General features: G+C 42.8%; 3 protein-coding genes across 6 annotated transcripts in view; 1 reads left to right on the top strand and 2 right to left on the bottom strand.

Annotated features, from left to right (window-relative positions):
* The window catches only part of LOC125903395 (apoptosis-stimulating of p53 protein 2-like), a 192,481-nt gene that overhangs the window by 69,753 nt on the left and 108,936 nt on the right, over positions 1-13,792 (bottom strand).
* The window catches only part of lzts2a (leucine zipper, putative tumor suppressor 2a), a 237,700-nt gene that overhangs the window by 211,855 nt on the left and 12,053 nt on the right, over positions 1-13,792 (bottom strand). The gene's annotated exons all lie outside the window — the stretch shown is intronic.
* Positions 4,293-13,792, top strand: part of efemp1 (EGF containing fibulin extracellular matrix protein 1) — a 182,518-nt gene continuing 173,018 nt past the window's right edge. Inside the window, exons 1-3 of one of the 4 annotated variants that reach the window (XM_049600285.1) lie at positions 4,293-4,529; positions 5,127-5,230; positions 5,388-5,433. In XM_049600285.1, coding sequence (XP_049456242.1) covers positions 5,150-5,230; positions 5,388-5,433 — 127 coding nt within the window. In that variant the 5' untranslated portion in view covers positions 4,293-4,529; positions 5,127-5,149. Of the gene's footprint in view, positions 4,530-5,126; positions 5,231-5,387; positions 5,434-5,608; positions 5,895-13,792 lie in introns of those variants that run through there. The other 3 variants (XM_049600288.1, XM_049600287.1, XM_049600286.1) reach the window with 3 other exon arrangements.

Here is a 13,792-nt window from a genome sequence, read left to right as displayed (position 1 = left end):
TCTTCATCATACTGTACATTGCTCTCACAGGAGTACACTGCTAATCTGCACTCAAAATGCCTGAAGCACAACAAATACACAAGTTTTTCAGATCGTCTTTAACGGTCATGTGATCGTGCAGAATTATTAAGTTAATATGTTTAATTTCGCCATCTCGTCCTCCCCTCTCTCCCCCATCTCCCAATTTGTTTCAGTGTTTGTTGGGGTCAAAGGCTGAGGGCTGGTGAGTGGTGACCTGAGTGAGAGGCCTGGATGACATCTGACCTCTAACTGGGTGTACGGCTGACCCTGGAGGATACGGCTCAACAATGGGAGGCACGTGCCGTGGCCCTGTCGCCATGGTAACGCAAAACCTTTTGGAACCGTAAGGGGGGGTAGGGTCAAAGCTTGGTCTTTATCCATATCGGTGTTAACCGTCTGCTGCCAATTTACTGTCATGGATATAACACGTAACACAGAGCAGTTTGTGTGTTTTTATGAGCGAGTGAATCTAAGGGCTGACTGGGTAATCTCTGCAGGCAACTGTGATGGTGCTTTATATTCTCACAATCACCTGGAGAGATTCTGCAGTTAGTCTAAAATGACTTATTAGAAACTCTGAAATATAAACTCTTAAACTGTGTCCTTATTTCATCTCCATTAACACCCAAAGAAAGAAAAGTATTTGCCACTGCCTGAGCAAGACACTTTATTTTTCATCTTAATATAGGGTTAGGTGTTTTCTGCAGCTTGTTATGTGGAGACCAAATTGTTTACCAAAGGTTGGCTCAAAAACTGTCTGCCTACGTGAAACGGTGATCAAAGAGGATTTCACACTCTAGCTTAAGGTAATGATCATTGCACAATAGCAGAGATGTTACCATGGCACTTCTGCTTAATCTTTTATGCCTCACTATTACAAGTCAAAACAGTTAGTGGTTGTTTAAAAGAATAAAAAGGGGGAAGATTATTGAATTACAGTCCTGAATAAGGGCCAACAGGTGCAGTCCACCTGGAAGAAAACATGTTTCACACTTTATACTTAGCCTCTTTGATGCTGTGCAAGCTGCACGCTCACCACAGATCACCACCACCACCCTGATCCTGCATCCATCCTGCCGCCCCCTTCACAACACAGCACTATACCAAAATATTAATCTTCAGATTTCATGTAATGTAATATTTGACACATCTGCATTTTTTTTTCTTCATTGCTACTACCACTCGTCCTGTCCCTGGCCTGAGTCCTTTCCCCACTCGTACCCCTCCTCCACCTCTGCTTTTCCTGTCTCATCCCCTTCTCCTTGTGTTCTGCTGTGTTTTGGTGAAATCTCAGCTGGCAACTGTGAGTCGTTCACTAGCTGCTCTCACAATGGCCTCTGGGATTATGCTAAACACAGCGCCTCGGCTGCTCTCCCCATCGACCGGCGTCAGCGACGCCCTTTGGAGCACACAGGAAAGAGATGGAGGGCTCTCAATGAAGATGTCACTGCAATTACACAAGCGCATTTCACAGACACCCTCTCTGTCTGCTCTTCCTCCTCTCGCATCCCCCTTCCCCACTTTTTAAAAATTTCTTTTCGACAGTCTTTTGAAGTGCAGCCTCATCTCTTGCAGCTCTTTCATAATGCATGCCCATTTTGAATTTGCATGAATTCACTTTCCAGATGCTTCTGCTGCCATCTTGACTTACACTGATGTGTACTGTACAGTATTGGCTATTGAATTATCGTAGCATGAAAAGAATAATAATGGCTTGTTTTTATGAGTTTGCATTATTTTTGTACCACTCCTCACTATTAAGAGATATTGCAGAAGGATCAAAATGTGCTGTAAACTATTCAGCGTGTGTTGCCCCTGCAGTGATGTTGGGGTGAAGGAAGAGCTTTCTGATGTGGATGATACTGCATCAGGAACTGATTGGCTGATGCTCAATAGCCAACAGTACCTGATGCATTGCCTTCAGCATCGAAAGAAACATCACAGCGTACTGGCTCCTTTAATGCTCTGAAAAATGTACTTCAGCAGTGTATTAGCCTTTTGTATATGAGTATTTTTGCCATAAGAATTATTTAAACAGTAATAATGCTCAGATTCATAGCAATATACTGTACACAGTTGCGATGTGGTTACCCCAGAGTGCATGCGTGTGTGTGTATGTTAGTCACCATTGTAGGCTGGGGGATTGGGTAATAATGATCACAGAGATGTTGGGAAACTTAAAGCAGTATTTATGATAAGCCGACGTCCAGTCTATCACCCTTACATTTAAATGTATGTTTGTGTGACCTAGTTTATTATTTCCCATCTTGGAAAGGACCAATTTTTCCAGTACTCATACTGTTTAAATGCATTTAAATGCATTTTTGCACGTATGTTTAAATGTACTGTATCAGTTAGACAAGTGCTTCTGTAAGATAAATGTGAGAGGATCATCTGCTTTGACTTCAGTAACATTTCTGTAGAGACTTTCTCACACCTAGAGGTGCACCGGGGACACACCCACCTCAGCCTCGCCTCTGTGATTTGCAAGCCCGACTGTCTCATTTTGGTTCCAGTGAGGAATAGGACCAAAGGGAATGTTCTCTCTTCCTCTCTTTCATCATTCTTGGATAAAATCTTCTATTAATCTCTATAAACTGTTTCAAAACGGCTTTTGATTAATCAAGTGCTTTATCTCAGTGTCTCTGCCTTTTTTGTGCATCTGTTGAATTGCTCGCCAAGTTAAATAAACATTTAGTGAAGAGTCAAGCCTTTGCAGAGTAATTTTTTTTTGTCATCCATGTTTGCACAAGTTATTTGTATATTCTGTAGTTTATGTATTTGCTGTATTCTGGTTCATGATCATGTGAGCAGACCTGAATACCCCAACAGTGCAGGACCAAACCTCTGCTCCTACATTTCCAGTTTTAATGTGTTTAACCTGGTGAAACTCTTGCTGATTACAAGTTAATTACTCACATTAAAGATTAAACACTAGATTTGTGTCTTGGAAGAGAAGAATCCGATTTTTGCCAGGAAAACTTTAAGTTTGAATTTTGCACCTAAAGGGTATCGCAGCATGCAGAATCTATCTGCAACCCTCTTGTCATCCACACCCTGTGAGGAAAGGTCAGAAGGTCAGCAGTGAAGGAGGTGGTGCCAAGTCCATTTCTATCCACTCATATCAGCAAGCTGTTGGCACACATACATTCATACGCACACACAATCGCTTGCTGTCTCCTCACCCATGGGAAATCCAGGAAGCCATGCCAATTCCAGCAGATGTTCCTGAAGCGCAGGCATCTTGTAAACACCATGAAATGTATTAGAGGCTAATGTAGTGGTTGCTGACAGAGGTCTTCAACACATGATTTGATTTTAACACCTGCTGTGCACACATATTCTACATATACAGTATATATAGTATATACAGGCACTAAAGTTCACCACAGCATGACAGGGTCTGCATTTTACAACCCTGAAAGTTATGCAGGCGCATTCTTATACATAAAAGTGTAGGCCTATAAAATTAGATGGGTAATGGCTCCATATTTCCTCTTAGGAAACTTTTGAAATCATACAAAATAAGGACAATATCAGTAGAAAATTAATATGGAGGTGTTGAAGTACAGGTGTAGATTTTGGGGGGACACAGGAGACACATTCCCCCTAGTAGGCTATTAAGAACTTGCATTTTCCTTCACCAATAAAAATACAAAAATGCAGAATTTCTACCCCATAAATTGATGCAGATTTGTATTAATATGAGATGTGAGTTGACATCCAGGGATGCAAGACACGTTTCAGAATCGTTTCTAATGATACACTGGAATGAAAAAAATTGAAATCAAAAAGAAAAGGCACCAATTTGTGCATTAAAAAAATCACCAAAATGCAGGAAATTAAGTGCTTGATGCTCAAAATTTTCCCTGTTTTCATGTGTGTGTCCCCTCCAGTGATGAAACGCAACCCACGCCCTTGTAACGGGATACTGGTACAATAAAGACAAGCTGATTTTATCAGTGCTTAATGGAATAATCCATAATGTCTTATTGCAGCAATAAATGATAGGTTCAATGTTTATTGCATGCGAGCCAAAGCTAGCAGAGATACAGTGGTGACTACATAGGCTCTTTAGACTGATGGGAATATTGTTCTGTGCAGCAACATAATGAGTAAGGCGTAATATTAGATTATTTCTGAGCCTAGTTTTTCATTGATAGTCGATGCTGATTAGCCTGCCCTGTTTTATGACTAGTCATCAGTCTATAGAGGGAGCCACTGTAGCCTGCTGATCGTTTACTGCTCCTCCGGTGAGAGAGAAACCGGAGCTCAACCTGCCCGGTACACCGCCCCCAGCATGTCATACTATACGAGCCGCATGTTCATCACAAGTGCTGCTTGCACTCCGACATCCATCTAACATCTCTCCATCCACTGCACCGTTCGCTGAGTAACGTACCACCAGCCTGCTACGCGCGCACACGGATCTGCAACACAAACACATAAACCGGGGACGATTTCTCCAGCACGCCGGGAGAGTTGGAGATCCGCAGGTATAATTGCAGGTACGTGTTCAAGACGCCACGGGATGACAAAGTTACTGCATGCAGTTGAGCTCTCTGATCAGATAACGAGCTGCTGAAGGATTGTGAATTTTATAACAAGTGAGACAAAATCTGCAGTAGCACTTGTTTCTGATGTAGCTCGCTTGTTTCAGGAATTGTCCGGTAACAAGTGTCAGTATGCTAAAACAAGGCTGCGATGAACAAAGGCAGAATAACATTTCACCGGGCAGCTTGTTGAGTTGGACATGTTTTGTGCAAATACGGAATTTTAATCAACGTGAGCTCTGCACGGCTGATTAACTCGTTCATTTTCCTGACACTGACTGACACAGGAGGGCATGTTTACGCACGATCTTTACGCGTATTACGCACTAATCCTTTTGGAAAAACAGCAGAAAAACACTTCACTTAGTTGAAGTCGCAGATTTTAGCTGGAGCGGTGCCAACATAAACATCACGCCAGCAGCGGGAGATGTTGGGACTCGTTAAGCAATGCCATCAATGATGTAATAACTGGTATTAAAACTTGTAGGCTTGTCAAGCGAAAAATGATCTTGCACGCTCTATCCATTTTGGTTCCTCTGCATCTCGTTACAGTGCTGCTCCGACGTTTGGTCGACATGCTGGGGATCTGCGTGTGTCTTTGTGCGGTTTTCACACATGTCCTCTCTCAGGAGGCTGAGGAGCCCGTCCTCTACACAGTAAGTGAAAGATCTCGTGTTTAACACGACTTGGCATGTGAGATGTTGTGTGCTTTGATTTGCAGATGGTTCATGTTCTTATCATATGATGTTATATGATAGGATATTAAGATATGTATCATTTCAAGGTAATCATTATGTGTGTAATCATTCACAGTGCACAGAAGGGTATGAGTATGACAGAGTCAGAGAGCAGTGCAGAGGTGAGACATATCAGATTATCTTAAATGTTAAGTGGTGGTTATTACACATGTGCAGCTTTTCATCCTTAATGTTTTTTAATTATGTATCTTTATCCATACATGTTGGTCAGTTTCCAGTACAGAAAATGTCACACTTAATGTCTTTCTTTCTGTCAAAATATTCTCCCTGTGTCAGACATCGATGAGTGTGCCTTGTTAGACGATGCCTGCAAAGGAGGGATGCAGTGTATCAACCACTTTGGTGGGTACCTCTGCCTCCCAAGAGCGCAGTCATCTATATCAGCAAGGAGGCGAGCAGGTGCCACTGCCGGAGCCTGTCCCTGCTGTCCCTGCTGTCCCTGTTGCCCCACCAAGTCAGCCTGTGGTCCCACGGACTTCAGGCAACCAGGGGGGCACTCAGTCCGGCAGGACCATCCGTTGTACACCTGGATACACTGCAGATGAGCAGAACCTCTGCAGAGGTAAGCTCAGCTGTCCAGGCTCCTCCCTCCTCCCTGTTCAGCTATAAAACCATACAAAGTGCCATCAAAGTAACTTGAAAAACTAGCCTTTCATTTTTTTACGGCTTTGAACCAACACATGGCGACGGATCCTCTTATCTCAGCGAGTGGTGTTGACAAGCTCCTCAGGAGAGAAATTGGACTCTGTCAGCAGGAGAGGAGGAGGTGTAACCACAAAATATGGTCTAGAAGTGCAAAAGGGATGGCTGCCACACTCTCTCCATAAAAAGTTGGCCTTCATGAGACAGATTACACCCTAAAAATGTGGGTGCAGATTAAGATCCCACTGCACTGAATGCTTTATACTGCAGCATACCGGCAGAATACAATGTTGATAGTACAAGTGTTTTTATTTCCTGAATATCAGTGTGCTTCTGTTGCACTTGGCCAGATGCACTGCTGCTTCATGGGAGAATGTGTCTCTAACTGTGCTACGTGGGTATTTGATAATTACTTGCTAACGACTTTGGAGCCTCAGTAAGCAGAGCTCCAAAGGTGAACTGTTCATCCATCTGTCTGACAGTCATCAACAGCTAAACCATGCATATAGCTGCCAGATGTGTTGCAAGCTCCTCGGTTTTTCTCACTGTGATGTCATGTTTTCTAAACTCTTCAGTCGCTCGCAGCATGATGTTTTTGGCCCGAGTTCAACTTCTTCAAATGTAAGAAATTGTTCTTGTTTTGGGTGATGAGGTCCTCTGCTTCAGGGTGAATCAAAGAGATTTTATAATAATGTGGCAAGCTCTGTGCTCACTCATAGCCTTTACACCTACATTAGATAGTCCCTGGGCTGTGACTGGCTTGAGATTTTGGTAGCTGTGCACGATTATGTGGGTGTGATCCTGCGTTTGGGCGAGACTCTTTGATCTTAACAAATGGGGAGTGGTTTAAATATTCATTCTTTGTCTCCCTAACACACACCAGTACCCTTTGTTGCTGTGTGCCAGATGTTCACAGCTGCACCTGAGAGAAGGAATCTCTGATATCACTTACAGCCTCTTATAGCTTTGACATTTGTCCTGGTCTGTGAGAGATGAGGAGGGTGATTGTGGAGATGTAGAGTGAGTTGTATAAATGTAATGTAAGGCAAAGTGCATTACTGTAAATTACATGTGTGCAGTGGTCAGGAGCTCCTCTTGGCAATAGGCAGAGGCCTGTGGTGAGTGGCTGTGTGGTGAGGCCTGCGGCCACAGAGCTCCAGTGAAAGTAACAAATTTGATTTTACACCTGGGGCAAAGATATGTGTGAGGTGCTTTATGTGTTTCTCTGAATTGGAACCCAATTAGGTTTTATTAGAGTGTAAAACATGGCAGCATATCAGCTAAAGTAACCACATAAGCGAGCTGGCATGGGTATAATACTTATTCATTCACTGGCGTGTCGTTTCAGTGCATGGGCTAAACAAAGATAGGCTGTTACTGTCAGTGTTATTGCTTTGAAATGACTGGAGTTTTAACTGGAAGGCGTCTCGTGCCGTCTCGAGGGCGTATATTTCTGCTGGTGGAGTGATATAATCTTTGTTTACATCAGTCTCTGGTTTCTCTGTCATTACCTTTAACTCGCTACAATGAGCCAATTGTTCTTGGACACAGAATTGTCTTTTTTTATTTTTTTGTTCCACAGTGGCTGTTTCGCACAGCTACGTATCTTGCTAGCGAAGGAATTCCCATTAACTTTCAATGGGGGGAAACCTCAATGTATCAAATAGCGCTTGCATCAGGCTCCTTCCCTGCTAAGTCACCACTCTGTGGAGGAAACGTAGAGTGCCGAGTCAGGTAGGGCAAAGGGGAAGATGAAAGGCTGACACTGACTAAATAACCACAGAAGTGCCGGAGCTCTGACCAAGCCAGGTTGTACCAACGTCATGGGTTGTGCTGCTGCCGCTGCTGAGTTGTTTTGGTGACTTACTGCTGAGTGTGTGGCGAATAGTAGAGAGATCAGCTAAATGCCCTGGAAAGAAAAGGAGCCAATTTTCCAAAGCACAACTTAAATTGTAAGAAAAAACAGTTCCTAAAACAAAATAGCTTTTATTCTATCACTATTCTTTATGCTGATTAAAAGCGAAACAGCCACAAATTATATAATTCACTCCATCCTGATATATTTTTCCTTTTGAATGGAGCCTTAAAGGTCCCATATTGTAAAAACTCAAATGTCCATGTATTTATTTACTATAAAGCAGGTATATGCTTTACATACACTGTGAATGTATGAAAATGCTTACTCAACAGAGAAATGCACACAGTCTGCATTCAGACTTTGAAGTAGAAAATCCCTGCGTAAAACAGCTCTGAGCAAATGCTGCCTCAAGTTAGTTTTTGGCAACATACAACATTTTTAGGCCCACCTAAAAAAAAAATTACAATGAGTTTAAGTGTACACCATATTTAGAATATTTTCACCGCTTTACCTTGCCGTCAGACAGCGATTTCTGACTGCCACCAGACTCCATTGACAAAAACAGCCACTTTACTAAGCAGGATAAAGGACTTGCTGGTATACCGCTGGCTAGATTAGTTTGAGGTGTGAGGTAACGCGGAGAAAATATTCTATATTAGCATACACTTCATCTGATATAGATTTTTGTAGGTGACTAAAATATGTTTTGCTGCGTCCCCCATCCACAGCAGTACATTACTTAGCTTTCGTGCTGGTAGACTTAGTTGATCAAAGACTCTAGCAAAGCAACACAGTTCATAAAATAAGTACAGCAGCAACGTCAGATAGGTCGGATCATCATGTTTGACTATATATCTTTAAATGTTACAGACAACAGAATTAGACAAGTTTGCCAATGGTACATATTTCCAAAATTCAAATCAACTTTTAGTTCTCTGCTCAGAAGTGTTAGCGCAATGCTACCGTGATTTGGCTCATAAAGACAGAAAGTGGCGCTACAGTGCTGTTACAGTCATTTCCTTGGCTGCAATGACGTTGCAGAGATGCCAAGAGTGCAGTTGTGGAAGGCACACAAACACTGACCAATCACGACGGACTGGTGTTTTTTGGGATGGGGCCGTAAAGAGACAGGCGCTAGAACAGAGCGTTTCAGACAGAGGCTGAGTACAGGTATATTCAGGCAAACAGTATGACAAAAATCAATTGTTTTTTGACAGTTAAAGCATGTAAACATGTTCTTGTAGAAACCCAAAATACAAATGAATTCAAAAATGAGCACAATATGGGACCTTTAATGTCCGTTCCAATTTTTGTAAACAGGCAATAAAAGTCCTTGGCCCTGTGTGTGAACCCAAGCCTAAGTGTGTGTTGTTGCAGTGACACATAGGGGAAGTTGGCGCCGTACTCCAAATCCCGGCCACACAGACACACTATGAACCTTCACTGTATGTGTGACAGCTTAATGATGCCCCACATTTCCATGACCTCCCCCCACCCTCCAAACATACACATACTTAGTGTGTTTACCGCTGGGAGATGCCTACAAGTGGCTTGTTGTAGTCTTATGTGTGCATATTAACTCTTATTTTCAGCAGAGGTGAGATCACTTCCTCCTAGAAATGAGCGTTGTCCATCAAAAGCGGTGGAATCAGTCGTTAAATCTGATGAAAAGTGGAAAGCAGCGATTTTATGATCCTCATTTACAGTTGAACATTGACAGTACTCATACTAACTGAGCTGTACTTTCAGTGGCTTCAGGCATATGTGTTTGCCAAAGAGAATGTTATATATCGTACTTTACACTTTCTGATGTTCTCCCGAGTTTACACACTCATTTTTCATGTCTAAATTAGATACTAATGCGCTGCAGTGTGGGACATGAAAGCACATGCCACTCCTGTTTACCTGTCTGGTTTCCTGAGGTCATGCAGGCCACATTACCACCTACATGCCTGACTGATTTCAGCTACGTCTGGACGCTCTTCACCTGCAGTGGCTGGAAGTCTTTCCTAACTATGTTCTATTAAGACCGTTAATCCCTGTGTGACAGAGAATTTGTGTACTTTTCCGAACAAGGCCGAGTGCATGCAATAACATTTTTCCACACAGATGCAATGCACTTGGGAGGAATATCTCTGGAATGTCAGCGGTGGTTGTTTTTTCCGTTTGCTCCCATCTTTTGTGATGGTAGGAATTACTCACCACCTTTGACAGATAAGCATCGGATCGATCTGCGAGCAGGAATGTAGAGAACAGAACAAGCAGGGAGAGGAGCGCAACATGGCACTGCTGCACCGTTTGACCTTTACAGTTTATACTTTACAGCTCCTTGTTGTCGTCTCATCCTGACATTTGCACTTGAAGAAACAAGCCCCAGTCTTTGCTCATCCACAGACAATGTGAAAAGATGTGAGGATACACAGAGAGCGATTACAGTTTTTCAGGAAATTCCTTCAGATGTTATCCTGTTAATGTTTGTTTCTCCCAGAGATAAGCAACACAGGTTTGGAAAATGTTGTCTTGAACACTGAGATGAATGTCATACAGGATATCTGGTTGTTGAATTAGAACATTCTGCTACCATTTTGCTTAGGAAGTGGGATCAAATACAAGCGGACCTACTTTGTTTAGGGTTACTCAAACAAAAAGACACCTGAGGCACACCTTTGTGCCTGTTGAACCCCCCTATTACCAGCTAAGCTCTCGTCTTCCACCTGTCCAAAGACTGATGATTTGCACTGTCCTGCATCAGTGCGTCTTCACTATGCGGTTGTCCCAGTGCCCTATGATTTTACTGTCCAACTCACTGAACCTGTGACGTTGCAGATTCAGCCCCTAACAACTGCTTGAAGATGCTTTCAACGAATGGCAATGTTGGTGTATCTCAGTGGTTTCTGACCAAATACCTGTTTATGTAAAAAAAAAAAAAACATTAGAAAAGATAACATGGGCCATAGATCAGCACCATTACCAGACGTTTAAACAAGTTATTCATGTCAGCATCTGCCTCAAACAGCCAATTATCATCATGTTTTAAAGTCAATACTAGTGAGTCAACATTGCTGAGATTTCTGGCTTTCAAAACTCACTTTCCATTTGCAAACAGTGCCAGAAAACCTTTTGATGTTGCAACTCCTCAGCTGCTGATAAAGAGGTTTCCAATTCTTTAATGCTCCTTTAATTACTGGATGTATTTTGACATCGGTGTCTCTATGGCAATAAACAGTTTTTAATCTCTTGATCTTCGAAACCAAGAAGTGAACAGCTATGATCAAAACAACATTGGTGCAGCGATATCATCCTGAAACAACATCAGCACATTACATGGGGAATCTGTAAATAAATGTCATTGAATAATTTCTGTCCTCCTGTGTTTAAGGGGGTTGTATACAACATTTAGAACAATAATATAACAGCAAAGAACTATTAACTATAGTGGCGATATAGTGGAGTAATGGGGTCCTGAGCAGAGAATGAAGTTACACTACCTCTGTGTGTATTGTAATCCAAGCTTCTCTGTTTGTTGTTTAAGACATGTCAGCCGTGCATTCATGTTTATCAGGCTGTTCTCAAGCACTACTCGTATGTAAACCTATAAAAAGTAGGCTAATGCACCACAATTATATTAGTCATGAGCAAGCAATTTGTGTATAAGACAGGTTATTGGGAAGGCTGCAATCATGTGACTGATGCGTTGGAAGTAGTCTATTATTAAAGCCAAAATCTGCATAAGGAGGTAGGTTAGGGTGGTGGATGGGTCAAACAACACAGGACTTTCACCCAGGAGACCAGTGTTCGGGGCCATGTGAAACGACGTGACCTTTGAGATACTTTAAGGTAGGGCTGTGCGGTATACCAGTTCATACCAAAAACCGGTATTTATTTTTGTTATGATATGAATTTTTCATATACCGCAATACCAGTGAATAGCCCAAACAACGTCCGGAACGTGTGTGGCGGGAAAGTGTTTCAGCAGGGACCCATTTCACCGCTGCACACCACAGGCGTGCTAGAGCCGCCGAGAGTGAGAGCATAGAAAAGTTTAGAGGTGAGAATGGCTGCCGGAGAGAGTCCTGAAAGCAAAGCAACTGTACATGATGACCCAGAAGAACTCATACCAAAAAGAGCCTGTGTTGCGTTCAGGTGTTGTCACGTAAATAACAAATTCCAGCACTTGAATAGGCCATAGCACAACACAGTAGCATGTCAAGTGGGCCGAACCTGAGCAAAATACTGTCAAATACCGTGAAACGGATATGATTTGTAAAAAAAAACATGATATGAAAATTTTGACATACCACCCAGCCCTACTTTAAGGTACATCGTCACCTTTTCATTTCCCAAAGCTAGCCTGTGTAGCCTAAACCCATCCTACATAACTTAACGTTATCTACCTAACTTAACATTACATTTGTAACATTACTTTATCATACTAACAGTAGCATGAGAAAACATCGATGTTAGCGCATGTAAGTCCCTGTGTGTGCATCCCACTGGCTAGCAAGTGCCTGCCAATCTGCACTGCTCTCATACGGCAAATACTGCTGACAACATCATCAAAGGCAATGTCGCCGAAGTGTAACACCCACCCTCCAGTTCCCCCAAACATTCACACCATTAGCTCTGTCAGCATTGTTGCCATTGTTAGCACTGTTTGCACTGGCGCAACCACCTCCATGTTGAGAGCCGTGCGCAGGCAGTTCTGGCTCAGACTCAGATATGCTCTAAATGTCACATACAGCTTCTTTAAAAGGTATAACATGATTACAGTATTTCATCTGTCTTATAACGCTGCCAGAAAAGACAAGCGTATCTTACAGACTGTGTATACAATCTAACCATCCTGCAGGCAGCCCCTCTGTTGGCCTGTGTGGTGTTGCTGTGCAGTGTGCTGTTATTGCTTGTGGTTTTGCTGCTGGCTCCTTTCTGCCATCACATCAACGATGGCAGAAAGGAGCAAAGAAGCAGCTTTGCCGTGCCTCCTCGGCGTAAGTGCTTAATGTTGTTGTTATTATTCTCCCTGAGGTCGGTGCCTGTCCAAACGGCCAGCTGCTTCCTCCTCTGATGTGCTTACATGCGTTGCTCTTTCCGTTTACCTCATGATGGAAAGGGACACAGGGCTGCTATAAATCACTATTGCGCTCAGCTGGGTGACACTCACATGCGATCGCAGGGTGCGTGTTTTTCACACTGTTTCTCTTTTGATTCGTTTTATCACACTTTTATTTTGGCCATATTTTCAGGGTCCATTCCTTCCACGTCACAGATTTGCTTTAGAGGTCTTGATGGCTACAGCGTGACTACTGGCACGTCAGGTGGGCAGAGTGATTGATCTCCTTGACATTGAATAGCAGGAGAGTTGCTCAGCATTCTTTTTTTCAGGGTAACAGGAAGGATTATTATCAGACGGGAATGTAGCTGGCACAGTGGACGGATTTTCAAGAATGTCAAGACTCTGCCCGACCTTTAGAAGAGTGTGGAACAAACTCACAAATCAGTTAGTAAGTGTCAGCATGACTAAAACTCCTGTTCCTCCTGAACAATGAGAGCGATGAGAGGGGGAATCTTGGGAGTGGTGCGAATAGCAAGAGCATGGAAATATTTCATGCCCTAATACGGATGGGAATACACGGAATATACGGTTAGAGTGTCTCGAATTCTTTGATTTCTTATCTGCTTTGTGTTTGGACTTGCTTTGAAAGGGAAACACCACCACTCCCATTTGTCCTGAGGTCGTGTTCAAGCCAGTGATAGCTGCATTTCACACTGCATTGCAGAGGGAATTATACACAAATGAAACAACGTGTAGTGCAGGTTGCCAGTAGGGCTGATATTAAGGTGTTTGAGGTTAAGCAAAAGCAAACGCTCAGGGGCTGGTGTATGACATGCTAATAAATTTGACATTGTGAAATTTTATGGGCTATTAACATCGCACATCTTGCCCCCTGCCTTCCCAGAGA

This window comes from Epinephelus fuscoguttatus, linkage group LG16, assembly GCF_011397635.1.
Source record: "Epinephelus fuscoguttatus linkage group LG16, E.fuscoguttatus.final_Chr_v1".
Taxonomy (NCBI): domain Eukaryota; kingdom Metazoa; phylum Chordata; class Actinopteri; order Perciformes; family Serranidae; genus Epinephelus; species Epinephelus fuscoguttatus.
Note: the sequence above shows the minus strand (reverse complement) of the source record. Positions and strands in the feature narration are given on the sequence as shown.